A 25372-nucleotide genomic window follows, 5' to 3' on the forward strand; every position below is an offset into this window, starting at 1 on the left:
TGAAATTTCAACTGAAACATAATTAAACAAATCAAAAGATAAATAAAACGTCAACTTACAAAATGGTGCCGCCTTGTCATCTCCGGATACAAAAAAATCGTTCCCTTGGATTAACTGGCTAGTGTTTTCTCTTGGATTTGAAGTAAGTAAAGTCAACGGTGGATTGGAAAGCTTTGCATGCAGATAGCTTTAAAATTTTGGAAATGTCTCCTTCACCTCGTTGCAAACTACTGACTGAAATTATAATACCTTCTGCAAGGGTATAGAAAGTCAAAAATTATTAATATTAGTAATTTAGTATATTCTGTATTTTTCAGAGCCTAATGGTATAATTTAACGATAGCGCTTGCGGTCCCATTAAATTGCATAAACAAATAAAGCTGTTACTGAATTTGTTATCAGCTACATATTTTGAAGCCACTTTACGCGCCAAGGGCCGGCTTAGGATGACTATTGGTTGGGGTGTCAGCGGCAGTTGCAGTTCAGTTCTCTGACTGCTCCGATCCCAAACAGTAGTGTATCACATTCAACCTCTCCTTAGTGGGTGTAAAATGTTTTTGCACATAACGAGCTCAACTAGTGCATTCGCTAAATAGTTTAACAAGCAATAATAAAGCCGACATGCAGGTTGATGGATCGAACAGTAGCAGCTCAACCGAATTCCCCGACCCCACAGAGCGTGAAACGTGTAAGTGGACAGTGGATTTGATTGGATGGCAGGCGGGCCGAAGAAGAAACTTTCTCTCTTGGCACGCCGACCGATTTTGTTTGTCTCTTCTTTCACTTGTGTAATCCGGATTTGGCCCTCAAGCTCGTTTTCTTTGGTCGCCACTTTCCAGGGGACAGTGGGAAAATGCAGACGGCGACGCACTCCAAAGATGGGCATAAACCAGCCAGGGAAGAGGAGCAGCTGCTGGACCTCAGTGATCCCGAGGATTACCTGGCGCACTTGCTGAATGATGGCAGCCAGGAGGGCGACAGCGGGGCGGACCTGGAGCTGCCTTCATGGTACGATGAGCAGCTATTTAGGCGGTGAGTTGCGTTGCTTGTTGTTTAATGGGTTGCAAATACACCATATACTAGTAGGAATAATTGCGATAACGGCCATATTCTTGCATAATGGAGTATATTTGAGCTTGGAGTAACTTACTATTGTTCATTACTGATCATTGTTCACTATTTTTCAACGGTTGTTTTAATGGCTACATAAGGTATACATTTAACTTTTAGTTAACAATTGTATTGTGTTATTATTTATATAGTAAATTTTAAAATGTTCTTAGCTCCTAAATTATATGGTTTTTAAAATCTAAATAATTTATATAAACTGGCTTTAGTTTAAACAAGTGTTTTGTTTCTTGTCCAAGTTCACACTAATTTCTATTATAATTTCTTAAATTAAATCAATAAAATAAACTTAATTAGAAAGCATCTTTAACCTAAATACACCTTAGCAATATATAAAATGTTATGCAGGTGTAGGTGCGAAAGCTAAAGTTTTAAACTTAAAATGTAAAATATAATAAGTCTAGAATGAACTTAACATATATATGTTTTGGCCTCATTTGGTTTTAATGCGATTTGTAGATTTTTAATTTCAAATATCTTGAGTTGCTATCGCATTTTCAAACAAAATCCTCATTAGTTTCTGTATGGCAGAAGTATTAAAACACATTTTTAGTTATATCTATTTGATTTCCACATCAAGCCATTTGATCTTCAATTAAGTACTATTATCGCCATTGTGTGTAAATAACTGATTTGTAACTTTACGATTCATATTTGCCTTTCCCATTTTTCCCCGCAGTGGTCAGAGCTACTTCAGCAAATATCGCTTTGTGATGAATGCCGGAATGCTGGCAGGTCTGATTGCAGTGCTCGCTGTTCCCTCGATTCTCAGAGTGCTCTCGTGCACCCGCCAATCCTCGACAGCGTTCACTGCCTACCGCCGCTATGTGCGCACTATTTTCCACACGCAAGCCTGGTACAACCACAACATTGCGGACCGGGCGAGCCGGTTTTGGACCAGCATTGCGGCTGTGCGGCGGGCACATAGCCGCTCTAGTCACGCCTGTGCCCGCCACGGAGCTGGGCAGATCACCCAGAAGGACTTGGCCCTGACCCAGTTCGGATTCATCGGCTTCATAACGATGGGGGCACATCGCATACAGTTGAATGACCAGGATTTTCTGGAGGCCACCTCGCACATGTGGCGTGTGCTGGGCCATCTGCTAGGCATCAAGGACGAGTACAACATCTGCGGCAGGAACTGGGCGGAGTCAAAGCCTCGCTTGGAAATTGTCATGCGAAAGGTCTACGAACCAGCTTTGGGGAACACCAGCGATGATTTCTACCGGATGACGGAGGCCCTGATCAACGGGCTGTGGCATATGAACACCATGTTCTCAGTGGACGCCAACATATTCTTTGCCAAGCGGCTGGCCTGCGTGAAGGGCTACGAGTACTATAGCTTCGATCATGAAAACGGAGTGCAGCAGGATCCCCAGCAGAGGCTGCACTACTACGACATGGGATGGTGGGATCGATTCATCGTTAGCTACGGCCTGTTCCTGGTCACCTACCTGCACAGATACGCCCTGGTGCGATGGTACTTGAACTTCCGCGTCTGGCTTATCGACGTGCTGACTTATTACTTGCCCTACATGGCCATTTGGAAGTTTGGCTTTAAGTCCGCCTACGTGCGTATTTTCCGAAACGGAGGGGAGGCCCAAGACTTTACAGTGAGCTTAAAAGACGATTAGATGTGTTGTTTTGTGAGATTTAGTCAGTAGGTAATTTATCAATAAATACCCAATGCAATTGTGGCAATAAGGAGACTCAATATTTGAATTTATAAGATATCTGGGTTATTTAATAGTAAATCACTAGTTTAACATTTCAGGTATTCCCAAAAGTATCAGTTTGGCAAGTCATACGACTTAGATTATTTTTTTGAAATCAATGGGAAACAAAGCAATTAAACCTTAAAAAATTCGTGATAGTAACATCAAGTATATTAATTACTTTCCGTTAACTTTATTTGAATGTCCCGCCCTAACCAGATCTTAATTTATAATTGGCGGTAAATTTCCCTCAAAATCGGTTTATTTTTCGTCGCCAAGTGCGGTCACACTGTCAGCAGCGTCTTTTAAGCGGTTCCGGCTGTTTATTGCAGTTTTTAACAAAATAAAACATAATTTACAATGTTTTACCACGTAAGTTAGTTATTCCGGAGTGCAGAAAGAAGGTGCTGATCCGTATCCCTCGCAGATATCGCTGGAGCACGAGATCCTGCTGCATCCACGCTACTTTGGTCCGCAGCTGCTGGAAACCGTGAAGCAGAAACTCTACTCCGAGGTGGAGGGCACCTGCACGGGAAAGTACGGGTTCGTGATAGCCGTGACGACGATAGACCAGATCGGATCCGGTGTCATTCAGCCGGGCCAGGGATTCGTGGTGTACCCGGTGAAATACAAGGCCATCGTCTTCCGGCCGTTTAAGGGCGAAGTATTGGACGCGGTGGTCAAGCAGATCAACAAAGTGGGCATGTTTGCAGAGATCGGTCCGCTGTCCTGCTTCATCTCTCATCACGTGGGTGAAATAACATAGTTATAGTCCTGGAATTATGTACTACCAAGTGATTACTCCTCCAGTCAATTCCCGCCGATATGCAATTCTGTCCAAATGGCAATCCGCCCTGCTACAAGAGCAAAGATGAGGACGTGGTCATTTCCGGAGAGGATAAAATACGGCTCAAGATTGTGGGAACCCGAGTGGACGCCACGGGAATCGTAAGTTTCATCGTTGACACAAGGTTTTTTGCATTCTTATTTCCATTTCTCTTAGTTTGCCATTGGCACCTTGATGGACGATTACCTGGGTCTGGTGTGCAACTAGAAACTTCCGTCTTGTGTACAATTTAAATATATATATTAAACTTTAATGAAATGCATTTAGACAGTTAAACATCTATGTGTATATAGTAATAAATATGTATGTACTTTATAAGATTTGATTTCAATTTAAAGGTACGTTACATTTGTAATTTAGTAGAGTGGTGTGTGGTCTAGGTATTATAATAATGGATGGACGTTAAGTAAACAAACGGCTCGAGCTATACATAGGGCGGATTTAAAGTCATAGTTACAGCTAAAGATCGTTATGATAAAGCACTTAAGTAGGGAGTACGACAACAAAGAAGTACCTAAAAAGCGAATGCTAGCTGTTATGATATAAACGATTGCGATTGCACTTGGAAATGGCTGAAACGAGAAGGGGCAATGAGATATCGGATACGCTGCCGATTGCAAACGATTATGGAAATCTGTACAAGGCGGAAGCGGGCCTCACAGATCCCACGAGAAGAGGTGGTGCTTCACCAGCATGTCCCGCACCCCGTCCTTCAATGGCTGCGACTCTTTGCCGCGCTTTGGGGGCAGCTCCCAGTCGGGATTCAGGTTGAAGGCGAACTGCGAGAGGATGCGCAGCTCGCACTTGATCTGCACCCAGCCCGGTGAGTCGATGAAGCTCCACGAGTGGTACCACTTCTGGACGACCTCCTGGCAGGCGCACAGCACTTCCAGCCAGAGATGCAGCACTTGCTCGTTGAGACCCAGGCAGATGAGCGAGCGCAGCTTTACGTCCATCTGGGCATGGGCGTCGTCATGCGTCTGATTGATGGCCTGGACGCAGCGGTAGAGCAGTTCCTCCGGCGTGAGCACCTTGCCATCCTCGTCCAGGCGATACGTTTTGCAGAGCACCAGGCGGCTGTACACCGACTCGAAGTCCTTCTCCACCTCCCGGGTGGCCGCCTCTTCAATGTATAGCCATGGATGGATTGGTCCGCCCAGGAATGTGGGCCTCTTCATGCCGTGCTCCAAAAAAGCCTTAATGGCCGGCGCCAAGGTGCCCCGCACCAGGTCCGTCACCGTCTCCGAGATTGCATCGTCGCCCGCCGAGGTGTACAGCTTGCTTCGCTCGTCCAGCAGCTCCACGAACTTGGCCGGAAACCAGCCGCGCAGGCCGTTTAGCTCACCCACCCAGCAGTGTTCGTCCTTCTGGCTGATGATCGTGATTATGTCATTACGCCGAAAGCCCAACTCATCGTCATCGTGCCGCTCGAAGTCGTGTAGGGCTTTGGCCCGACGCTTCCGCGTCCTGGCCACGTTGATAAAGTTTTCATGGTCCTTGGCATGTGACTCGGTGCTGTAGTTGGCAGTCAACTGGATGTGGCCGGAAAGCTTGGGCTCAATGGTTATAAAGTGGCGACCCACTTTAAGAATAGCCTCCCTTAGGTCTACGAGGATCTCTGTTTGCCGAATGTTCTTGTTCTTCAGCTGATCACCTTCGCTGGCGTCGCCGCGAAAGAGAAAGGCCTCCAGGATAGACTTGCTCTTGCGCACCTGTCGCCGGGCAAGCTGCTGCTTGGGAAGATTGGGTGCAGCCTCGGGGTTTCCTATCTGGTGGCCTTGATCCGCCATGAGGTACGCCAGATGGCGCCGACGATGGGTGTCGATTACCGTCTGGCTAAGCGATCCGCCCACCTCCAGGGCTTGGCGGAAGAGCACTTCGACGTCGGTGACCTCGCCGGGAATGTCCGAAAGCGAGTTGAAGATCTGAGCGGAGTTTTCGAGGTGCTTCAAATCCTGCTCCTTCACCTTGAGCATGCCCAGCGTCAGTTGAAAGAGCACGATGGAGCCCTCGTAGAAGAACCAGTCCCAGATACGCACCAGGATCTTCATATGCACCACGTTGGCAAACAGGGTGAGGAACCAGTGCAGCGTGATTAGCGACAGCTCGATGTCGTGCTTCCGCAACGACTCGTCTACGCTGCTCAGGTAATTGGCTATGAGCGTTTGCATCACCCGCTGATCCGCCTGTATGCCCAGCAGGGTGGAACTGTAGTAGGAGGCTGGCAGCAGGTCCTCCACAATGGTGGCCATCATCCAAAAGGCGTTCTCCTCCTCCATGAACAGCAGGAGACATGCCACAATCACGCCGGTCCCCTGGCAGTAGCCAATGTCGGGGAAGAGCCACGCAATGCCCCTCAAGATGCGTCGCAGGCGGGGAATGCCTGTGCCGTTCGGATTGCTAAAGCAGGCATTCGTAGGCAGGATACGCAGTAGGTCCTTTTCAATCTGCTTTGAAGTCATCAACTGGTCATTGCTGGAGGCTAACAAAAGAAGAGGAAATGAATAAACAAATGCCATGGCGCCTTTTCGTGTTAGATCCTACCCTTGACTATGTCATGGTAGCTGGTCTCGCTCTTCTGCTTCTTGGCCAGCGCTCCAGACAGGCGCATCCACATCTGGGCGCGCAGGGTGTGGGGGATGCCCTGGCGGACCATGTTGCGCAGCTTTTCGGTGCGTGGAAGCATCACATCTACATGCTCCCAACTCAACTCGGTGGCCTCCTTGTTGTGCGAGAATTCCAAGTGCGCTATCCACTGCAGCCGCTGCTGGGCGTCTTCCACGAACGGGATGCTCAGCAGCTTGTTGGAGCTCTGCTCAGGCCCGTCTTCCTCTTCCACCCGAAAGCCGAATTCATCGAAGCGGTACTCCGGCTGGTCGTTTGGCCCGGAGGCCAGCTCTGCGCCGCTGCCAAGCTTGGCTAGAATTTCTTGGGGCCACATTGAGGCGGTCAGGGCTGAGAAGGGTCCCCCGGGATTAGGCCGGATTCCATCGACCACACTCAACTCCTCCATCATGGGCGGCACCTCGCCCAGATCGTCTTCCGAGCCCAGGTTCTGCAGTTTGCGCTGTTGGCAGTGCCAGGGTGGAACGATAAATATTAATTACCATGATAAGCAATCTTTTCTGGTCAATTTGCGCTTACCGTATGCTCTTCACGGCCCACGTAACCCTCATGATCGCGGCCAAAGATGCTCCTGGCCATGTCCATTCTGAGATTGGCTACTCTCCGGCCGTGTCCTGGTCGAGCATTCAGTGAAAGTGGCTTTCGAGTGTCTGTTGCTGGCGTGTTAAAGACTAATTTTAATTTTTGCTCTGCATTGTTTCCAATTGGCTTCCAAAGTTGATTTCACTGTCAGCTGTTCGATAGGCGATAGTGGGTGGTATCGATTTTTAGCCAAGCTAGCAAAGTCAGGGGTGGGGCAAAAGGGATTCATGGGTGCTGTAAACACCACAAGGAGGTAGTAGAGTTCATTCGCGTAAAAGAAAGTCAATTTTTTGGCAGCTTTTCGTCGCGGGCGGTTTTTCGTCACTTTAATTTTCACTTTTAGAAAGAACTTAATTTTTTGCAAAAAAAATCTGTTAGCCTTGATAAAAAAATATCTGTTAAATTTTGACTGTAAGATAATATATATTAACAAGTTTGAAAGAAAAACTCAACAACGCTACCTCGTGGAAAAAGTAAAGATATGTTGTTAAAATTTTTAAAAAGATCGGTTCAGTGGTTGCATTTTGCACCGACTTTGAAAACGTGAATTTGGGAAAAATTCAAAATGCTTACAACATTAGTACACTATAGGAATACAAAAATAGCCATACCTTCGCCAGTTTTGCTCCGATTTAAATACTAAATTCTTGAAATATTCCGCCTTCATAAAAATAAAAAAACAATGGAAAATAAATGAAAAAAGAACCTTATAAAAATGTTATGCTAATCCTAAATTCCATCAAATAAAATAGGTTTTACAAGGTTTAAAGTACTATTTCACAGTTATATTTATCTAGAAGAACTTCCGGTTTTATTTTTTTAACCCTCTTGGCTACGCCCATGATCAGGGCTGCCGAAAAACACCTGTAGAATACCCAGAAAATGCTCAAAATGAAAAGATAGGATTAATTAATTTAATTTAAATGTTTTATATAAAGATTAAGGTTCTACAAAGAAATTAAAGTACATTAAACATTTCCAGTCGATAATTGATAAAATAAATTGAAAGGGCAATCGAGTCTCACGCCCTCGCTCTAAAATCAGCTGTTTGGCACAGAAAGTTGGGTGGTTTTCGTTAATCCAATGAAATAAACAAAAAACACCACAAAAACAATGCAGATAAAGCCCATCATTACATGTGAGTTGTAAACTATAATATGAATTGCATGCCAATCTAATGAAAAACACTTATTTAGATTCGGGCTCGGGCCCGCTGTTTCGCTCGCTTGAGTCGCAAATCCTGAATGCAATCCCCTTGGACACATGCGAGTGGAGACGCACCTTCCAACGCCCCACTAAACATGTTCGTCTGGAGGCACAGACCCAGCAGTTCAATGTGTCTGCTCTGGAGAAGTACAAGACAGGTGACTGGAGCATCTTGGAGCACCCAATACTGCACATATTCGTCACGGAATGCAATGTGAGTTGGCTTAAGGTCAAGAAATCATGGACTCACCTCCAATAAACTCCATTATTCAAGGACGTTGACGCCTACAAGGCCTCCACCAGGGAGGAGATCGATACTTGGCTCAAACTTTTGACCAGTTACGGTGTCTCGGACTGGATGATTCTGCTCGTGGAGACACTGGACATGCGGAAGACCAAAAACTTTATGCCACGCACCACGGTGCTGGACAAGATCCGCCTGGACTTCAGCACCAAGAACGACGATCGCTGCATCTCCGTCCTGAACCCGGCCAAGTTCGAGCAGAAGTCCACGGAGTCGTTCCGCTGCCTGGTGCAGCGCATCCGCTTTCTGATGCTCACCAGCTATAATCGCAACATTGTCAAGTACGAGGAACTCATACGGAGCAAGCGCGAAAAGCGGAACCTTGAGGGCTGGGACTTTCGCCAGTACTTCTTTATGCAGGAGGACTTGGCGCTGATCTTCGAGAAGCTGGAGCTGCCCACCGAGGCGCTGATACAGTACGACGAGCTGGACGCCATGTTCTCGCAGTTCATAACGCACACTGGCCTCAATGAGAAGCAGCAGTGGCTGAACCACTTTCGGCGGCCCTTGGACGCATTCCATGGCATTTGCCTGACCCGGTCGGACCGGTTCGAAATGCGCAACAAGATACGCGACGAGGGGGTCTCCCTGTTGGAATTCCGCAATTACCTGTTCGAGAGGCAGGCCTATCTGCTGCTTACCTGCAACGACATCCCGGAAATCGCAAAGAGGCTGCTCAACTTCCTCTTCTCCACGCTGCGCGAGGTGGAGTTCATTAAGCTGGAGTGCCAGGAGGGCGCTCTTTGCTGCTGGGAGTTCGTTTGCGCTCTGGAGGTTCTGCAGCTGTGCGAGCAGGCCATGGAGCCCAACGAGGTTACCTGCTTCCAGCACTGCGCTCCCATCTGGAACTTGGCCAAGGACAAACTCTATGAGCTGGGCAAGCTGTGTGGCCTTTTGCCCGGCTGTACGCCCACTTCAGAGCAGCTTCACATAGTGGTGCAGCTGTCGTCGGGAATAGGGGATGCCCCGCCGGAGCAGCAGCAGTTCCTGCAGGCCACACCTCAGCTGCGGGAGCGTTCTCCCAACCGCAAGCCCAAAAAATCAGCGGCCGAGCAGCTCAAGGAGGCATTGGGCTCCAATCAGGCATTCCAGAAGCTCTACCTGGAGCTGGCGGAGTTGGCCATCAGTACGTACAAACATGTAACCCGCTTGCGTTCGGCTCGTTTGGTGGGCTTGGATCTGGGAAACTTCTACTGTGCCCTAAATGAGCCGCACAAGGCGGTTGGATTCTTCACGGATCTCCTCAGGGAACTGAAGGCGGAAAACTGGCATATGCTGAGCTCCCAGACGCTGCTCGAGCTGGCCAACTGCTACCGCAAGATGGGCGACTCGCTGGCCTACACCAAGACCTGTAGCTCTATATCTTGTTGCGCCGAATTGGAGACTTTAGTGCGAACTTTCTATTTTGATGAGTTCCTTAAATCGCTCAAAACTCTGAAGACAACTCTATCGGCTCAGCCGTCCATGGAGAATGCCAACTTTTGTGTGCTAGAGGATCACTTTCGTGTCCTGGACATTGAGGTTGTCACACCAAAACCTATTATTCAAGATAATTACATCCTGGTGCAGCTGAAAGTAGAGAGCCTCTACCCGCGTGTGATCGTTGCTGAAAATATAAAGCTTTGCTATGAGTTGCAAGCGGCTCCTTTGGAACTAGCCATGGAAAACGTGTCTCTGACTTCCTCTCCGTCGGTGGTGAAGGTCAAGGAGTCCACGACCCGTCTGAAGGTGTCCCTGCAGCTTGTCTACAAACAGGACAATCGTTTGCACTCAGCAGCCGTGGCCTGCGACATGCCCAAGAGCAAACAGCCCGTACGTCGGACCAGCAGCACCAAGCGGAAGCTCTCGCCCAGTGTCCAGGCGGACTTCACCAACTTTGTGCAGGCAGAGAACATTGCCCTTCAACCAGGCGTCAATTTGATCGAACTCAAGGCAAAGGCCACTCGAGTGGGCAGCTGGCAGTTCAAACAGGTGGGTGGTCTTCTTAGTGGTTTTTCCTGATACATATTTCAATTATTCCTTTGTGTGTCTCATTCAGCTCTGCGTCAGCATGTCCAGCCTGGAGTTTTTGTCCGAGCAGCTTCCTTTCACGCCTCCCAGCTTTGAGATCAGCACCAAGCCAGCCAGTGCCACTTTGGAGTTCAAGACACTTATTGCCGGTATGGTGCAGCCGATTACCCTGAATGTTTCCGGCGGAAGTTTCATCTTTCCGCCCGATGCCAAAATCACACTGCGTTGCTCAAAGAACCTGCGCATACGACAGGCGCGGAACTCGGAGGATGTAGCCGCTTATAATGAAGATGCATCCTTTGAAAGTCTACTGCAGGTTCCGCTGCTGCAATTCAAGTCGTTCGAGGAACGTAAAATTCCTCTGGAGGTTCTGACTGATATGCCGGGCCGTAAGGTGTCCAAGAGTGTCCATGAGCACCACATTGCCCTAAGTTGCCCGTGGTCCCGCACTGAGCTGCCGATTCCCGTCGAGTTTCAACCAGCCATGGAGGCCACTTGCCGGCTTCATACATGCGGCACTCAGAAGTTCTTACAGGTGATCATGAAGGGCCTAGATGCACATCTCCTTTTGCAGAATGCTCTGGTCAAGTGTGATGTACCCGGTGTGCAACTGCTAGACCTCAATCCCGAGCCCCATCAGCCCATAGTAAGTGGAGTGTGGTGTAGTCCAATGTCTTTTAATGATTTCCATTGTTATTTTGTAGGAAATCTACAAATCGCTAACAGTCACATATCTGTATGAGATCCAAGTTGAGCCCCTCAAAACCGAGCATGAGCTGCCTGTCGTCAAAGTGCATTTTGTTATTAAATACGCTCCACTTTCGCAACCGGAAGTGTGGAGAACCTATGGATGCGCTTTTGATCTCGTGGACTACACTACGCTCTTCAAGCTGCAGGCGCAGCTGGAACCCAATGAGCTGTGCCGCCTGCGCACCGTGTGCAACCTGAACCTGAAGATAACCAAGGTCCATGAGAATCCCTACACGGATCTGATGTACGAAGTACTCAACGATCAGAATTTGTGGGCCGTCTGCGGTCGCTCAGCGGGTGAGTTGGAGTCTTTGTTCTTTTCTGCCTGTCTTTGCTTATGATTTAATTCTGATTTTTCTACACACGATTCACTTTTGCATTTTAAGATATGGGTAAGTTCTCTGGAGTGGGAGACACGTAGCACTAACTAGATTCGCCCTTGCTTTTAATTGGAAACATTTAACACTATTAAAAATTAGCTTAACTTCGATGTTCAATGTTTTTGTGATTGGTTGACTAACGATTTTCAACTGAACCTTCTAGGTGTGGTTTCCATGAAGGACGTGGACAGTCATTCCATATCCCTGGATGTGATGCCGCTGAGTACCGGCTTTCTGCCCATGCCAAGCATTCGACTGTCCAAGTACACGGCCGGGGGCAAGGGCAAGACCGATGCCCACTCCAAGGTGCATCCCTTTCCGCCCGGACAAGTCTACAACTCCACGAAGAGCACGCAGATCCATGTCATAGCTAGTGTGGCCGGGGATCAGTGAGAAGCCAAATTGAATACAAAGTAATTGCAATGTACTCGTAGCACATACATATGGCCTATGGTCAAGTATTATTAATTATTTATCTTTCTACTATAAAGAAGTAAAAATTGAAATCACATCAAGTCTTGTATGCAGCCAGATCCTTGGCCAATTTGGTTAGCTGCTGCTCCTCAACGCGGTAGTAGTGCCATCCCTCTTTGGCTGTCAAATCCACGGCTCCGAGGCGTTCGTAGAATTGGCGGGCTGGGTTCCACTCCAGAACATTGAACTCCAGGCGCGGGCATTGGAGCTCCACTGCCCGGGCGGAGACCTCCAGGAAGATTCGCTTGCCGGCGCCACGCGTTCGGTGCTCTGGCCGCACGTAGATGTCCTCGACGAAGAAGTATCGACCCTGCCAAGTGGAGTATGCCTTGTAGCAAATGGAGTAGCCAATTGCCTGGCTGATAATGTAAATATATCAGAATATATAGGTTATATATTTTTTTACTTAAATATAAAGTATTTATTGTACTCACTTTGTAGCATTGTCTATAAGTACATAAACTTCACAATATTCTTGGCCCCCAGTTAGTCCTGCATCTCTTTTAAGATCTGTGTTTGGAAAGCAATTAGTTAAGTGGATTTCAAAATTGAGTTTCTTACCCTCCTCGGTAAGCTGCGGGCCATTGCTCATTTTCTCAAAGTCAGCTAGTTCCTATATTTCAAATAATAGCTCTCAAATATTACAAAAAAATGTAATTTTAAAAATCTTAACCTGAATCATAGATAACACATCCTTTATATCATCAGCCTTAGCACGCCGGAATGTGAATTCTTCGGATTTCGACATAGTTTTGACCTGATTAAGTTATGTTGTACTGGTTGTGGTTAAACCAGCTTATCTTTTGGACAAACACCTCAAATTAATAGGGATGAGCGATAATTCCGTGACTAAAATGATTTTTTAAAAATTAGAATGAAAACTGAAAAATTTTATTGGTTATCGGTAGTAAAAAATAAATTAGTTTTTTGTTTTTGAAATTTTAAAAAAAGTTTAATCTATTTATCTGTTTAATTTTTATAGCAGTCCGATTGAATGGTAAATTCAGCTTTTGTAGTACTCCTATTATTGCATATATTAATTCCAAATTTGGAAAAAAGTAATTCCTTTAACGTAACAGTTACCAAAACCGATACCTTATTTGAATTATTTTTATTTTTGACTTATGAACCCTTTAAGAAGTCCCGCCTACATCAATTTAGGTGTGACCAGACTGTATTTAAATTTCTGAATTCTGTTATCGCTTGTTATTTACTGTTAACCGAAGTGCGGTCGCACCGCCTGTTTATTAATTTTTTGTTGTTTTAAAATCAAGAGAAGCGATTGCGTTGCGAAATGGATGTGGATAAGATCTGCCTGACCTGCCTGTGCTCGACGGGACCCTTCCTGTCCATTTACGACGGGGGATCAGGCGGCTGCCTGGCGGACATGATCAGGGATTTTACCAAAACCAAGGTATGCGGCCCTTAAGTAACCCGGATTTCCATGTTAATCGGGGTAAACGCTTTGTTTTAAGCCTCGTCGCCACGATAATCTGCCCGAGAAAGTGTGCATAAGTTGCTTGGGTGAAGTCAATCGATGCTACACCTTCAAGATCAAGTGCGAGAACTCCAGCCGCACCCTGCGCCAATTGCTGCCTAATGCCCTGCCCGAGGAGCCCGAAAACAAGGTGCCCCCCAGTTGTCCAGTGATCACGTCGGACCAGGCTGTGCAGACCGTAAGTTGGGAGCCCAGCAGATGCACAGCCGCCGTGCAAACGGATGCGGTGGCCACCACAGATGCCGAACAGACCACCTGCCTGATCAAGTCGACGAGTTCAGTGGACCTGGATTACGAGGGCGAGGGTGAGGTCTTCGACTACGAGCTGCCGGATGAGCCCGTAGAGTCGACCACCAACCTCATCCTACATGTCCAGGGCAGCTTGAAGGACGAAAAGGAAGTGGTGTTCACTCAAACCAATGTCATTTACGAAGGCGACGACAACGAGCTGGAGCAGCAGATTAGGGAGTGTAACCTGGACATATTCGAGGAAGTCGACCACGAGGCGGAGGTAATCACAGTACCCGCTCCGCAGGTCACCACAAGGAAGAGCGCTGCCAAGCTCCTGACGCAGCAACAGAATGAAAAGGAGGACGAGCCTGTAGATCCCAAGAAGGATGTTGCGGAAGTACAACTAGCCCTGCCGACTAAAAGATCTTCCCGCCGGCGGGCAGTGTTAAAGCAGGATGAACAAGCCACGCCTTCGGCCGAAGCAGCTTCTCCATCCAAGCCGCTTCGGTTGGGAAGCAACCGCAAATCCCTAAATGCAGTCGGAGGACCAATCACAGTGGCAGTAAGCAGCGCAAGTGCAGCCTTGACAACTGAGCTCAAGTATCACTGCGATCACTGCAATGCGGGCTTTGCGCTGGAAAAATCCTTGATGATTCATAGACGTCAGAAGGGCTGCATCAACCGAAACTTTAAGTGCAACGAGTGTGAAAAGGTCTTCGTATCGCCAGATCACCTGGCCGAGCATCAAGCCAACCATAGTGCACACAACTGCCCGGAGTGCGGGATGCAGTGTGAATCCAAGGAGCAGCTGAGCAAGCACATGGTGCAGGGGCACAAGCGAAATCTGCGCAATCAGTGCACAGTCTGTCAGAAGGGTAAGTTGGATGCAAACCCATTGAGCAGAAATAATCGACTCCTTATTTTGCAGTATTCACCATGCTATCCACTCTGCGTGACCACATGCGCATACACACCGGGGAGAAACCGTTTGTGTGCAATATCTGCGGGAAAAGCTTCACCCAGAACGCCAACCTGCGCCAGCACAAGCTGCGCCACTCCGAGACAAAGAGCTTCAAGTGCGAGCTCTGCCCGCACTCGTTCGTGACCAAGGCGGAGCTCGCCTCTCACGCCCGCACCCACACCGGCGACAAGCCCTTCGAGTGCGAAGTGTGCCTGGCAAGGTTCACGACCAGTTGCTCCCTGGCCAAGCATAAACGGAAGCACACGGGCGAACGGCCATACGCATGCGACCTGTGCCCCATGAGATTCACCGCCCTGAATGTGCTGAAGAACCATCGGAGGACGCACACTGGCGAGCGGCCGTACGTCTGCCCCTTCTGCTCGAAGACCTTCACCCAACGGGGCGATTGCCAGATGCATCAGCGCACTCACCAGGGCGATCGCATCTACATCTGCCCGGTGTGCAGCGAGGAGTTCAAGTCGATGCCCGATATGAGGTCCCATTTGGCCACCCACGAGCAACACGACAAGCGCCTGGTGCACTTCACATTTCTCAGCAACAAGGAGAACGGAAGCGGAGCCCTTAAGGAAGACCTTAATGAGATGACTGAGTCTGCGATGGTACTTTAAGTTGGTATGAGAAATGTGCAAATCTTCAGTCAAAGTCGGTCATTACTTTCTCCCGATTGCACAAATGATTATTATCTGGGTTTATCTTATTTGCCTATCTCCGTTCAACCGAAGCAGCAACTGAAAAATGTTTAACCACTCAAAATCGCAAGACTCATCTGATTACATTTCCGTCTACTCTTCCCCTTGGGAACACTTTTTATGACAAAATTCACAACTTTAGAACATCTTTAGTTTTAACTTAGTCGCTAGATCGTAGATAAAAATAAAAGCTTAAATGGTACATTGCATCATCGCCTCATTGCTAGTAGAACTGGCCGTACTGCCCCGCGGGCTGCATGGCCGCCGACGTGGAGGCGATGGCGGCGGCTGAGGCTGCGACGGAGGATTCGGGCAGGAGCAGCATGGCGGCGGCAGGCGGACCGCTCGTCACGGGCGGATCGCCCTGAAACCAGTTCACCAGCTCGTGGTGCGCACTCTGGACGCACTTGCGCTGGTCGGCAATCAGGTTCTCCGAGTATTTCACGTGGTTGGCATACGCATCCTTCTCGTGCTGCACATCCTTGGACATACGATGCAGATCCTTGAGTATTGCCGATCCCCACAGTTGGACGTGGATGTCGGGTATCTTACTGGCCAGTTGCATGGCCGGCGTCACCATGTTCATACTTTCCTTTGAGTTTCCGATGCTGAGAAAGACGTGTGATAGCAGAACCAGCGAGCAGCTGGTCAGTCGGTTCAGGTCTTCAGCGTTTGCCATCTTCAGGGTTTCGCGAAGGAATCGTCTGTAAAAGAAGAGAATATAAAGCTTGATGCCAGCCTGAAGATATATTTCCCAAGTCCACTCACTTGGCCTCGTGGAAGCTGTTCTTGTGGAAGGCGTGCAGGCCCTGGACGTAGTAAAATCCTCCCATCAGCGCTTGGCTGCTGTACGTGTGCGTGTTCTCCGTGGACACTGCATCCAGAATTTGTTTGAGGTCCGTGTCCCGCTTGGTGCGCAGGTAGATGATTGCCAGGTTGAGGTTGGCGAATAGTTTCAGGTCACGCTCGGTGGTCTCGCTCACGCACACAACAAACTGCCGTTCGGCGTGTTCGAAGAAACTGGTGGACATGGAGTACAGGCCGATGAGACAGTGCAACTGGGCTGAGTGGCGCCGCAGGAGGCTGCGTTGCGGAGCAGCCAGGCAAACATCTCTCGCGGCGGCTATTTCTCGGATGGCCAGTTCCCGGTTGCCCATCACCATGCGACACATCACAATATGCTCCAGCAGGATCACCTTGAAAACGGAGAGAATAGGCTTGTCCTCCTGCTGCTTCAGCTTCTCGATCTGGGTGAGTGCTTTTTCCGTATACTTCTGTGCCTTGTCCATGTAACCCGCCATCATGGAGTGCGAAACGGTCACCAGGTATACCAGGACGTAAAGCTGCTCCTTGGGCAGCCACACGAACATCTCCAGCTGATTGGCCCCGAAAATCGCCTCATCCGAGGGCCAGTTGGGTGCCATTATCGTCTGTATGGACATCTGCAGTTGCTTGAGACTGGGCTTCACCGTCTTCACCTGCCCCAGGGCCAGATAGTAGCACACCTGCAGCACCAGAAAGAACACCTTCAGGTACTCCTTCTGGTGCGGATTTGGTATGTTGTTGTCGATGATCTGGCCGGCGGAGTTGAGCAGGGCGAGTACATCGTTCGTCTTGCGCTCGATCATGAGGATCATGGCGCGCGAGAGCAGGAACAACACTTTCAGGTACGTGGCGCTCGCCTCGTCGGCACTTTCCGCGCCCACGGCCAGCAGTTCGGAGGCCGCCGAGTACTCGCGGTCGCTGGCGTGGATTTGGGCCAGCTGGAGGAGGAGCTTGCAGTGCCAGTAGACGTTGTGTTGGGACAGTTCCACGGCGCGTCTTAACATCACCTTGGCCTGGTGCGAGTTCATGTCCGTCTGCAGATGCAACTGTGCTAGCAGGGAAGCGGTGTCGAACTTCACGTCGAAGTTGGCCAGCGGCTCGGATATGCTCCACGCCTTCTCCAGGTGATTCCGCGCCAGGTCGATATTCTTGGTGTAGGCCATCAGGATCTGGCCCATCTGCAAGTGGGTGCGCGCCTCGACCTTCGAGGGCGGCATGAATGTGAAGAGCGCCTGCAAGCACTGGATGCACTTCTTGATGTTCGGCGGCTGCGAGGTGCGGAAGTACTCCGCCAGACCCAACAGCGATATGTAACAGGCGTCCTGGGACGCCGTCGCCGACGTGCTCGTCGATGCGCTCATTTCGAACAGCAAATTCGGTTTGTTTATCGCGTAATTTTGTTGTCAATTCGCGACTGTGCTGTGGCGGTGGTGGCTGCCAGTGTTGGTCAGGACCGGCGCTGGTGGTGGCACAAGCGTTCGCAGCTATCGGTATGCGGTCACGGTGGAAAATGGGCGATTTACGGTAAAATCCATTGCTTAAAAGTGGGAATGTTATGCAAAGTTCTGTAAAATGGGTAGTTACTTTTTGGAACTGACTTGTGTTTTGGTGCCATTGTACTATAAAAATTGATTTTACCCATTAATTGTGATCAAATAACCATGACCTAAACATGTTTCTGTACTTGTATAAAATTACATTTCATATGGACATATAAGCCCTCAAATGCGATTTCCCGTGAAAAAAATTTGAACCGCGCCTTTTTTTTCGAACAGTTAAAAAATGTATTTACAATTATGTCCTAGTCGCAAATGTTATAAGAAAAAAATTGTAGATATATATATACAATACATAAAATCCGTTTATAAAATAATAAGTTTACATATGTTTAAGCTTAATTTCTTACGTCTGTGATCAAAACAGTATTTTCTAAAAATGCGTGACCGTACAATTTTTGAGGATCAGCTGAGCTTATCTCTTTAAAGTCGGGCTTGGCCGTTTACTTGCTTTATGATTTAGTCAATGATTGTAAGTTCAGTTGTTCAGACATCTCAAATTGCTGTTTTGAAATAAAATCTGTGCATCACTTGAGTAAGGTAATTAACATTATTATTTTATTTTTGGCTTTATTTTGTAAAGGCTTTTTATTATTTTTCAAAACATGAATACATTGATAAAAGCAATATCAATAAGCAAAGCGTCTACTGAATAAACCTAAGAACATGCTAATGATCGTTGTACATGTTCTTATCAATGTTAAAATACTTATATATTTTTGCAACGTTGCGAGATTAATTATAAAGAAAATATATAAACTAACAGAATAATGTAAAACGAACAAAGATAATTTTTCTTTTTTAACATAATTTATTTTTGAAAAACATCCTTTTTAAAAACTATCCTTAGATAAATAAATCTAAAATACAAATATATTTCATGCACTTATAATCTAAAAGTCATAATCTAATAAAAAGTAAATACAAGTAAAAGTACAAGCACATGACAAGTAATTTGTCGTTATTTTTTTTTAGTTATCGATAACTCGACATGGGAAAGTCCAAGAGTATCGTTATCTTTGGCTGACCCCGCAGGTTATCTAACAATAAATATAGTGAAACAATGAGTTCTTACTATTTCCAAGAAAAAAAATATAAAAAGAAGATGAGGTCAAAATTAAAGTCATAAGCCGAGTAGAATTTTTGCCGCGGTTAAAATAAATATAAGCAATGCTATTGGTGAAAAACTTAATTAAGGGTAATTGGTATTAGGTACAGATCTAAAAAAACTTTTTGAAAGATTAGTGACTTTGAAAAATTATATCTATAAGTTTTAAAACAAGATTTAAATAAAAAAAAATATTTATTTTTATATGTATATATATGTTTTTATTAGAGTTATTTTACATTACTTAATAACCAATCGAAAATATACAGGTTTTTAAACGAGAAATCAATGTCATATGATTTTTAAGATCTTTGATTTTTGGCATTATAACAATGCAACTTTCCAGTTGATAATACATAGTGCAAATAAATTAAATAATCTATAACCTTAACATTTTCATTAAATTTTTAGACAAAATTCAGAAATGCATACCCTCAGCTTGTTCCTGCTAGGGATACTCCCTATAATTGTCCTAGCCGACATTGGCAAACATGACCAATCCCTACTAACGAATCGTTCAAGAATATTCGAAGGAGAAAGAGAATTTTCTATAACAATGCTGAAGCAGATCCGAAAGAACAATCCGAACGGCAACATGTTTTTCTCCCCGTACAGTGTCTATAATGCTTTGCTCATAGCCTTTTTTGCTTCGTCCGGAACCACGGAAGCCCAGCTGGTCAATGGGCTTTATCTGAACTGGGCTTCCTCTAAGGGACAGGTGCTGGGCGCATATGCCGTACAAAAAAAGTTAGACGATCGGCGAGCATTTCAAAATCCGCTGCAGCTCTCTTCTGCGAACCGTATATTCGTGGACGAGAAGGTGAAAGTGGTCAAAAAGTTTAAAACCCTCCTAAACGATGAAATCAAGCAAACCGACTTTAAGAACAAACCGATGAAGTCACTCCAGGAAATCAACGACTGGATCGCAAATAAGACGTACAACCAGATCCACGACATTCTCAGTTCCGAAGAAATCACTTCTAATACCATGTTGGTCCTGGCCAACGCCGCCTACATGAAGGGCCAGTGGCTCAGCCAGTTCAAGGTGGAGAGGACCACTCCAAAGCCCTTTTACATAACCCCCAACCAACAGGAGGTGGTTCCCATGATGCGACAGAAGGGCACGTTCAAGATGAACATCGCCGAAAACTTGCAATCCCAAATCCTCAGGCTGCCCTTCCGGACTCAATATGAGTGGGCAGACAAGTTAAATGCCACTCCCGATAATAAGTCCGATGTTTCCATGGTGCTCATCCTGCCGTCCTCCAGCGAAGTTTCCATTGACGATGTAATTACCCGACTGGATGCCACCTTATTGGAGAATCTGATCGAAACTTCCGTGCCGCGTGAGATCGAATTGTCGCTGCCCAAATTCCAGTTTGAGCAACGTACTGGAATTACTCCGGTAAGTATATTTAATCTATTTACTAATTCTAAAGCTTATTTTTTGTATCTTATTTAGATCCTTGCCAATATGGGCATTACCCAGATGTTCACCGGTGATGCCACCTTCGATGATTTAACCTTTGAGCACGTTTCCTTCGATGACGCCCAGCATGTGGCCAAGATCAAGGTGGACGAAATGGGAACCACTGCGGCGGCAGCCACCGTCCTCTTTTCCAGTCGATCCGCTAGGCCCGCCGATCCCAACCAGTTCAATTGCGACCATCCTTTCCTGTTCCTCATCTACGATCACAAAGTCAAAACCATCCTTTTCGCAGGCGTCTATAGCGACCCCAGGGAAATGCAGCACTAAAAGTGAAGCCGTTTTCTTTTTCCATTGATTCAGCATTTTAAAAGTCTTTTAATAAATTTAAACATTTTTTTGGCAACAAAATTTGTATTAACGAAGAGTTTAAAATTGTTTTTACTTTGGATAATTTTTACATAAAACGTGAAGAGACTTAACATCATTTAAAAGAATACCAATTTTAATTGCTCTAAACACCGATGAAAATTTGGTAGTTTAACCTAGTCAATGAGGAAAATAAATTAATATAAATGATTAATATGAATTCGAGTCTAAATAAATAAATAAAAAACAATCCTCAAGTCACTATTTCTGCAGGCTATTAACACACCTGCTGAACCAGCCCATTTTTTTTCGTTTTCTGGGGTGACCGTTCAAAGAGTTAAGATCACCTGTTGGACGCCGATTGCCGTGTATCGATATCAAAGCTGCGCTTGGCGGATCTAAGTACCCTGCTTCGCTTGGGGACCGATTCAGTTTAAAGTTTTATCCGCAGGTGGACAGACTTGCGCTCGGTCTAAGTTATATTACGATTTCGGTGCCACTCAAAGCCTACACTTAAAGAAGGTATTTCCCACCATTTATTCAGTGTCTGTCAAGTGTTTGTCCCAATTTGTTTAACTCCCCCAGAGCTTGTGACGATTATTATCGAATCGGTTTTATATTAGAGCGTCGCCTGTTTTTGTAATACTAATCACCATATAGGTATGTGTACATGTCAACGATTGCACATATGAACACAAATTATATGCATGTGGACTTGTATATTTGACTCACGGAATTTAAATGAAGCAATCAATTGCGCTATTTTGATATTGTCAATTATATTCACAATTTGTGGGAATTTTTGCGAAAAAAAAAGTGAAAAAGTTCCATTGAAACACGGTTTAAGTTATCTCTTCAATGCTGGTCAATTGTGACCATCAACCTTGGCTTATAATAATCTTATGAACAATAGAGCTCGCTATAGGAATTAAATTTTTATTTGGGGAAAAGTTTTGCAATCAAAATGTTAAGAATATTAAAATTGATAATAAAATGCAGTCAAATTTAAAAAAAGAGAAGACTTCAAGTTAAGGCTACACAGATAATTATAATGAATAATTTGTATTTGTTATTCTTCATAAATGTATAAAAACAAAACGTTATCAACAAAAATTCCGTTTATTCACTTCCAGGGAATTTAATCAATTCAATATTTGAAGGGAATCATCCAGTGGTGTTTTTTCGAAGTAGGTTAGTTTTGAAAATACTTTACACTACGTATCTTAGTAGGTGAGTTTTGAAAAGACTTTTAAATACAAAAGTGTTTTTTCAATCACTTCTAATATACGGAAAGCAAATGTTTGTTATTCAAAGTGCTTTTGCCAACCCAGTTAATCCAAGTTCAATGCAGCTTAAATAAGGCTGACATGTCCGCTTCCTATCGGCTTAAACTGGTTGTTCAATATTTTCGGATTCTCCCAAAAAACCCCAGAGAGTGAGCAAAAAAGCCGCGCATGCGCAGAAACAAGCGTTACGTCTGTGCTGAACCAAAAATACAAGTAACAACAACAAAAAGCAATTACAAAATACAAAATCGCCAATACAGGGTCAGCAATGAGCGTACGCGCTTAAATTCGAAACGCCAACAATGTGTGTACCGTTTATGAATCATATACGATAGTTTTGTCTGCCGGTGGGATCCGCAACCGGTTATCGGAAATGTTAATTTTGGGTTTTTTATTTTTACACAAAGCGCTTTTCATTGCTGCGAGTGCAGTCACGCAACCAAAGACTTCGTCATCGCTCAGCTGGCCAAGAGCTGGAGCCAAAATCCGATGTAAAGCTCCCGATCTGTGGACCCTCATTCATGCTCCGATGGATGCATATGGGTTCATTATGTTTGGATTGCGAATTTCGAGTGCAGAGCGGCGGAAACTTTCACTTTTTTTTTATGTCGTGGCTGCAGAGATGTTGCAATTGTCGCACGAAGATAATTTAAACAACTTGATGGAGTGGAAAAGCTTTTCGGTGAATCAGCCAAAAGCGATTTTAAACGAGCCCCAACTGAAGCGACTAATTTCAATTAAATATTTGTTTAAGATCATCAAACAAGGTCATTTGATTTCATTTTTCCGCCCATTAAATTATGATTAGCTTAGAGCAACTGCACCTGATCTACCGATTAAATCTTTTACCTTAAATTATTGGCGACATTTAGCAAACTTGAATATAAGAATGAATTGAGACTAACAACTTTTCAATATTTATTTCGTATAATAAAATATAATATTGAAAATTATTAGTTTTTGCTAAACACTTTTGATGTCACATGAAATGGAAAAGTAAACTCCTAAACTATTAATGTTTTTCCCTGCATTTATATAAGAAAAAAAACTTTAATGAGTTTCTCCAAGAAGTCGCCTTCTAATGAGCTTAAAGTCGCAACTCTACTTTGAATTCTCCCCTAATGAGTCTGGGTTTTGCCCAGGAATGACTCTGAAAGCAAATTCTGACATTTTATTATCATGACTTGAATGGATGTTCGGGTATAAGTATCAACCCTTTATGGGCACTGCATAAATTTGAGTTGCTTAGAGGCGTTTTTAAAGCTGCAATTGTCTAATAAATTGGTCGGTACTCATAAAAGAGAAAATAAATTAAAATTCGATGACAGTCACGTTTGTTCAAGGTAACCACTTTTCAGATAACTTCCTGAATTTTCAGGGTGTTTATAGTAAAGTTAAAATTTACATGCCCATTCTGCAACGACAGCCTAAAACTGGAACACCTACTCTCCACCTGCAACTCCTTAGGAAACCAAAGGACAAATATATTTGCGAACCCAATAGCTTCCCTTTCTAATCCCACATTATCAAACATATTTAATATTCTACAATACCTTAAAATCGCAAACCTATACCATCATATATAATCTATCTCTCCTTAGATTACCATATATATATATATATACATTGTACAATATAATAATACCCTAGCTGAAATAGCCCAAATTCCTTTGCTAATTAGTAATTTTAATTACTGTTTAGCTCTTAATAATAATTTTTAGAAACTAAACCAATCTTACTTTCTCCATCTTTAGCTAGGTTTTCTAAAAATGCATATCCTCAGCCTATCTCTGATGGTGATCCTGCCGGCTGTCGCCTTGGCAGGACTTTGTGGCGTTGAGCCCGACGCGAGCCTACTGGATGGCAGGGAAAACCTCTACAAGGGACAGCAGAACTTCGCCGTGTCCATGCTGGATGCGATCCGGGAGAGCACTCCCAACGAGAACGTCTTCTTCTCGCCGTACAGCACCTACCACGCCCTGCTCCTCGCCTATTTCGGATCCTCCGGGGAGACGGAGCAGGAGCTTAAGAAGGTGCTGCATCTGGATTGGGCCGACTCCAAGGAGCTGGTGCGCAGCGCCTACGTCCTGGAGAAGAAGAACCGCAAGGAGCGTCAGAGCAACATGCCGCTGGAGTTCTCCTCCGCGGACCGCATATTCTTCGCCAACGATCTGCCGCTGACACACTGTGCGCAGACCCGCCTGGTTGACGAGGTCAAGAAGATCGACTTCAAGAACAAGCCCGAGGAGTCGCGCAAGGAGATCAACGACTGGATCGCCCAGGACACGCACAACCAAATCCGCAACATGCTCAGCGCCGATGAGATCACTCCGCGCACCCGCTTGGTCCTGGCCAACGCCGCCTACCTCAAGGGCCAGTGGCTCAGCCAGTTCAAGACGGAGAAGACTGCTCCGATGCCCTTCTACACCTCGCCGTCGAACTTATCGCTGGTGCCCATGATGCAGCAGAAGGGCACCTTCCTGCTGAACGTCGACGAGCAGCTGCGCGCCCACGTCCTCCAGCTGCCCTACCGCACGGTCTTCGAGTCGCAGGAGAAGCCCGACAGCTTGCCCGATGAGAACTCGGACATCTCCATGGTGCTCATCCTGCCGCCCTTCAACAGCAACTCATTGGAGGATGTGCTCTCCCGGCTCAACGCCGATAGCCTGGATGAGTCGCTCAAGCAGGCCATGCCACGTGAAATTGAGGTGTCGCTGCCCAAGTTCGAATTCGAACAGCGCCTGGAACTGAGCCCAGTGAGTCTTGCTTATATGCCACGAGGGTGAATATCCTCTTTCCAGTCCTGTTTCTAAACCTGCTCCATCCTTTAGATCCTCGTCAAAATGGGAGTAACGAAAATGTTCGACGAGTCCTCCGCTACCTTCGACGACTTGACCTCGGAGGCCATTTCCATCGGAGACTCCAAGCACGTGGCCAAGATCAAGGTGGACGAGGAGGGAAGCACTGCGGCGGCGGCCACAGTTCTCTTCACCTACCGCTCGGCCAGGCCCGTGGAGCCCGCCAAGTTCGAGTGCAACCATCCGTTCCTTTTCGTCATCTACGATCGCACCTCCAGGTCGATCCTGTTTACGGGCATCTATCGCGATCCAAAAACAATTAAGCAGTAAAATATTGGCAGTTCAGGGTGCCGCAACTTCTCAATTAACTTAACCAAATTATGTTTTGACTGTTGATGACAATGTAAACATTTTAACTAACTTAAACGATAATAAATTATGCCCATAACAAGATCCGAATTTTGAAAGTATATATTTCTAATTTAAACGAATCATATAAATTTATTATTTGATCTCCAAAACCGACTTTTTAAGTGCTACAAAAGACACTGTCATCGTCATAAAATAGAAAAAGGAGTCCCCT

The 25372-nt window shown here is 45.8% G+C and overlaps 9 protein-coding genes across 14 annotated transcripts; 6 read left to right on the forward strand and 3 right to left on the reverse strand.

Moving 5' to 3' along the window:
* Positions 1-11: 11 nt before the first annotated feature.
* LOC128257243 (uncharacterized) lies at positions 12-2842 on the forward strand. 2 transcript variants are annotated; one of them, XM_052988181.1, is made up of 4 exons: positions 12-142; positions 318-688; positions 812-1032; positions 1808-2842. In XM_052988181.1, the coding sequence occupies exons 2-4, from the start codon at positions 632-634 to the stop codon at positions 2760-2762; spliced, it is 1233 nt and encodes a 410-aa protein (XP_052844141.1). In that variant the 5' UTR covers positions 12-142; positions 318-631; the 3' UTR covers positions 2763-2842. The 2 variants fall into 2 exon arrangements, with proteins under 2 accessions (XP_052844141.1, XP_052844149.1); XM_052988189.1 differs by having other exon boundaries at positions 18-142; positions 840-1032.
* Positions 2843-3056: 214 nt separating this feature from the next.
* On the forward strand, positions 3057-4049 carry LOC128251724 (DNA-directed RNA polymerase II subunit RPB7). Its single transcript, XM_052978852.1, has 4 exons — positions 3057-3215; positions 3271-3591; positions 3654-3791; positions 3847-4049. Exons 1-4 carry the CDS (start codon positions 3204-3206, stop codon positions 3895-3897), a joined length of 522 nt encoding a protein of 173 aa, XP_052834812.1. The 5' UTR covers positions 3057-3203; the 3' UTR covers positions 3898-4049.
* On the reverse strand, positions 3919-8486 carry LOC128251717 (small G protein signaling modulator 3 homolog). The gene is made up of 4 exons (XM_052978839.1): positions 8354-8486; positions 6835-7048; positions 6235-6757; positions 3919-6172 (listed from the first exon to the last, which is right to left on the reverse strand). Exons 2-4 carry the CDS (start codon positions 6898-6900, stop codon positions 4347-4349), a joined length of 2415 nt encoding a protein of 804 aa, XP_052834799.1. The 5' UTR covers positions 6901-7048; positions 8354-8486; the 3' UTR covers positions 3919-4346.
* Positions 7869-12165, forward strand: LOC128251716 (trafficking protein particle complex subunit 10). Of its 3 annotated transcripts, XM_052978838.1 has the most exons (7): positions 7869-8035; positions 8094-8317; positions 8378-10378; positions 10446-11063; positions 11122-11464; positions 11711-11960; positions 12039-12165. In XM_052978838.1, the coding sequence occupies exons 1-6, from the start codon at positions 8011-8013 to the stop codon at positions 11938-11940; spliced, it is 3441 nt and encodes a 1146-aa protein (XP_052834798.1). In that variant the 5' UTR covers positions 7869-8010; the 3' UTR covers positions 11941-11960; positions 12039-12165. The 3 variants fall into 3 exon arrangements, 2 of the variants coding, with proteins under 2 accessions (XP_052834798.1, XP_052834797.1); XR_008267236.1 differs by lacking the exon at positions 12039-12165 and having other exon boundaries at positions 11122-11559; positions 11711-11845; XM_052978837.1 differs by having other exon boundaries at positions 7870-8035; positions 11711-12063.
* Positions 12059-12861, reverse strand: LOC128251723 (thialysine N-epsilon-acetyltransferase). Its single transcript, XM_052978851.1, has 4 exons — positions 12695-12861; positions 12583-12634; positions 12456-12531; positions 12059-12380 (listed from the first exon to the last, which is right to left on the reverse strand). Exons 1-4 carry the CDS (start codon positions 12767-12769, stop codon positions 12059-12061), a joined length of 525 nt encoding a protein of 174 aa, XP_052834811.1. The 5' UTR covers positions 12770-12861.
* Positions 12252-15623, forward strand: LOC128251718 (zinc finger protein 436). The gene is made up of 4 exons (XM_052978841.1): positions 12252-12388; positions 13296-13435; positions 13497-14625; positions 14679-15623. Exons 2-4 carry the CDS (start codon positions 13316-13318, stop codon positions 15338-15340), a joined length of 1911 nt encoding a protein of 636 aa, XP_052834801.1. The 5' UTR covers positions 12252-12388; positions 13296-13315; the 3' UTR covers positions 15341-15623.
* On the reverse strand, positions 15503-17687 carry LOC128251719 (MAU2 chromatid cohesion factor homolog). Its single transcript, XM_052978842.1, has 2 exons — positions 16190-17687; positions 15503-16125 (listed from the first exon to the last, which is right to left on the reverse strand). The coding sequence occupies exons 1-2, from the start codon at positions 17605-17607 to the stop codon at positions 15645-15647; spliced, it is 1899 nt and encodes a 632-aa protein (XP_052834802.1). The 5' UTR covers positions 17608-17687; the 3' UTR covers positions 15503-15644.
* Positions 17688-18208: 521 nt separating this feature from the next.
* LOC128251722 (serine protease inhibitor 88Ea) lies at positions 18209-20763 on the forward strand. The gene is made up of 3 exons (XM_052978850.1): positions 18209-18342; positions 19322-20315; positions 20373-20763. Exons 2-3 carry the CDS (start codon positions 19335-19337, stop codon positions 20664-20666), a joined length of 1275 nt encoding a protein of 424 aa, XP_052834810.1. The 5' UTR covers positions 18209-18342; positions 19322-19334; the 3' UTR covers positions 20667-20763.
* A 276-nt stretch (positions 20764-21039) lies between these two features.
* On the forward strand, positions 21040-25248 carry LOC128251721 (serine protease inhibitor 88Ea). Of its 3 annotated transcripts, XM_052978848.1 has the most exons (4): positions 21040-21227; positions 21291-21365; positions 23746-24747; positions 24823-25248. In XM_052978848.1, exons 3-4 carry the CDS (start codon positions 23761-23763, stop codon positions 25117-25119), a joined length of 1284 nt encoding a protein of 427 aa, XP_052834808.1. In that variant the 5' UTR covers positions 21040-21227; positions 21291-21365; positions 23746-23760; the 3' UTR covers positions 25120-25248. The 3 variants fall into 3 exon arrangements, with proteins under 3 accessions (XP_052834808.1, XP_052834806.1, XP_052834807.1); XM_052978846.1 differs by lacking the exon at positions 21291-21365 and having other exon boundaries at positions 21047-21227; XM_052978847.1 differs by lacking the exon at positions 21291-21365 and having other exon boundaries at positions 21126-21227; positions 23750-24747.
* The last annotated feature ends 124 nt before the right edge of the window (positions 25249-25372 follow it).

This window comes from Drosophila gunungcola, chromosome 3R (assembly GCF_025200985.1).
Source record: "Drosophila gunungcola strain Sukarami chromosome 3R, Dgunungcola_SK_2, whole genome shotgun sequence".
NCBI classification, from domain to species: domain Eukaryota; kingdom Metazoa; phylum Arthropoda; class Insecta; order Diptera; family Drosophilidae; genus Drosophila; species Drosophila gunungcola.

What these genes read in the sequence shown, in the direction of transcription:
- LOC128257243 (XM_052988181.1), top strand. Translation starts at nt 632, where the DNA reads ATGGATCGAACAGTAGCAGCTCAACCGAATTCCCCGACCCCACAGAGC. An exon ending in CCCCACAGAGCGTGAAACGT is followed by an intron (nt 689 to 811) that starts GTAAGTGGACAG and finishes TTGGCCCTCAAG; the next exon opens with CTCGTTTTCTTTGGTCGCCA. An exon ending in GATGAGCAGCTATTTAGGCG is followed by an intron (nt 1,033 to 1,807) that starts GTGAGTTGCGTT and finishes TTTTCCCCGCAG; the next exon opens with TGGTCAGAGCTACTTCAGCA.
- LOC128251724 (XM_052978852.1), top strand. An exon ending in CCTGCTTCATCTCTCATCAC is followed by an intron (nt 3,592 to 3,653) that starts GTGGGTGAAATA and finishes TTACTCCTCCAG; the next exon opens with TCAATTCCCGCCGATATGCA. An exon ending in GAGTGGACGCCACGGGAATC is followed by an intron (nt 3,792 to 3,846) that starts GTAAGTTTCATC and finishes CATTTCTCTTAG; the next exon opens with TTTGCCATTGGCACCTTGAT.
- LOC128251717 (XM_052978839.1), bottom strand. Translation starts at nt 6,900, where the DNA reads ATGGACATGGCCAGGAGCATCTTTGGCCGCGATCATGAGGGTTACGTG. An exon ending in TGGGCCGTGAAGAGCATACG is followed by an intron (nt 6,758 to 6,834) that starts GTAAGCGCAAAT and finishes CACTGCCAACAG; the next exon opens with CGCAAACTGCAGAACCTGGG. An exon ending in CTACCATGACATAGTCAAGG is followed by an intron (nt 6,173 to 6,234) that starts GTAGGATCTAAC and finishes TTCTTTTGTTAG; the next exon opens with CCTCCAGCAATGACCAGTTG.
- LOC128251716 (XM_052978838.1), top strand. Translation starts at nt 8,011, where the DNA reads ATGCAGATAAAGCCCATCATTACAT. An exon ending in CCGAGCCCCATCAGCCCATA is followed by an intron (nt 11,064 to 11,121) that starts GTAAGTGGAGTG and finishes GTTATTTTGTAG; the next exon opens with GAAATCTACAAATCGCTAAC. An exon ending in CGTCTGCGGTCGCTCAGCGG is followed by an intron (nt 11,465 to 11,710) that starts GTGAGTTGGAGT and finishes TGAACCTTCTAG; the next exon opens with GTGTGGTTTCCATGAAGGAC.
- LOC128251723 (XM_052978851.1), bottom strand. Translation starts at nt 12,769, where the DNA reads ATGTCGAAATCCGAAGAATTCACATTCCGGCGTGCTAAGGCTGATGAT. An exon ending in CCCGCAGCTTACCGAGGAGG is followed by an intron (nt 12,532 to 12,582) that starts GTAAGAAACTCA and finishes TTCCAAACACAG; the next exon opens with ATCTTAAAAGAGATGCAGGA. An exon ending in CTTATAGACAATGCTACAAA is followed by an intron (nt 12,381 to 12,455) that starts GTGAGTACAATA and finishes TTACATTATCAG; the next exon opens with CCAGGCAATTGGCTACTCCA.
- LOC128251718 (XM_052978841.1), top strand. Translation starts at nt 13,316, where the DNA reads ATGGATGTGGATAAGATCTGCCTGACCTGCCTGTGCTCGACGGGACCC. An exon ending in GGGATTTTACCAAAACCAAG is followed by an intron (nt 13,436 to 13,496) that starts GTATGCGGCCCT and finishes CTTTGTTTTAAG; the next exon opens with CCTCGTCGCCACGATAATCT. An exon ending in GTGCACAGTCTGTCAGAAGG is followed by an intron (nt 14,626 to 14,678) that starts GTAAGTTGGATG and finishes CTTATTTTGCAG; the next exon opens with TATTCACCATGCTATCCACT.
- LOC128251719 (XM_052978842.1), bottom strand. Translation starts at nt 17,607, where the DNA reads ATGAGCGCATCGACGAGCACGTCGGCGACGGCGTCCCAGGACGCCTGT. An exon ending in AACAGCTTCCACGAGGCCAA is followed by an intron (nt 16,126 to 16,189) that starts GTGAGTGGACTT and finishes CTTCTTTTACAG; the next exon opens with ACGATTCCTTCGCGAAACCC.
- LOC128251722 (XM_052978850.1), top strand. Translation starts at nt 19,335, where the DNA reads ATGCATACCCTCAGCTTGTTCCTGCTAGGGATACTCCCTATAATTGTC. An exon ending in AACGTACTGGAATTACTCCG is followed by an intron (nt 20,316 to 20,372) that starts GTAAGTATATTT and finishes TATCTTATTTAG; the next exon opens with ATCCTTGCCAATATGGGCAT.
- LOC128251721 (XM_052978848.1), top strand. Translation starts at nt 23,761, where the DNA reads ATGCATATCCTCAGCCTATCTCTGATGGTGATCCTGCCGGCTGTCGCC. An exon ending in AGCGCCTGGAACTGAGCCCA is followed by an intron (nt 24,748 to 24,822) that starts GTGAGTCTTGCT and finishes TCCATCCTTTAG; the next exon opens with ATCCTCGTCAAAATGGGAGT.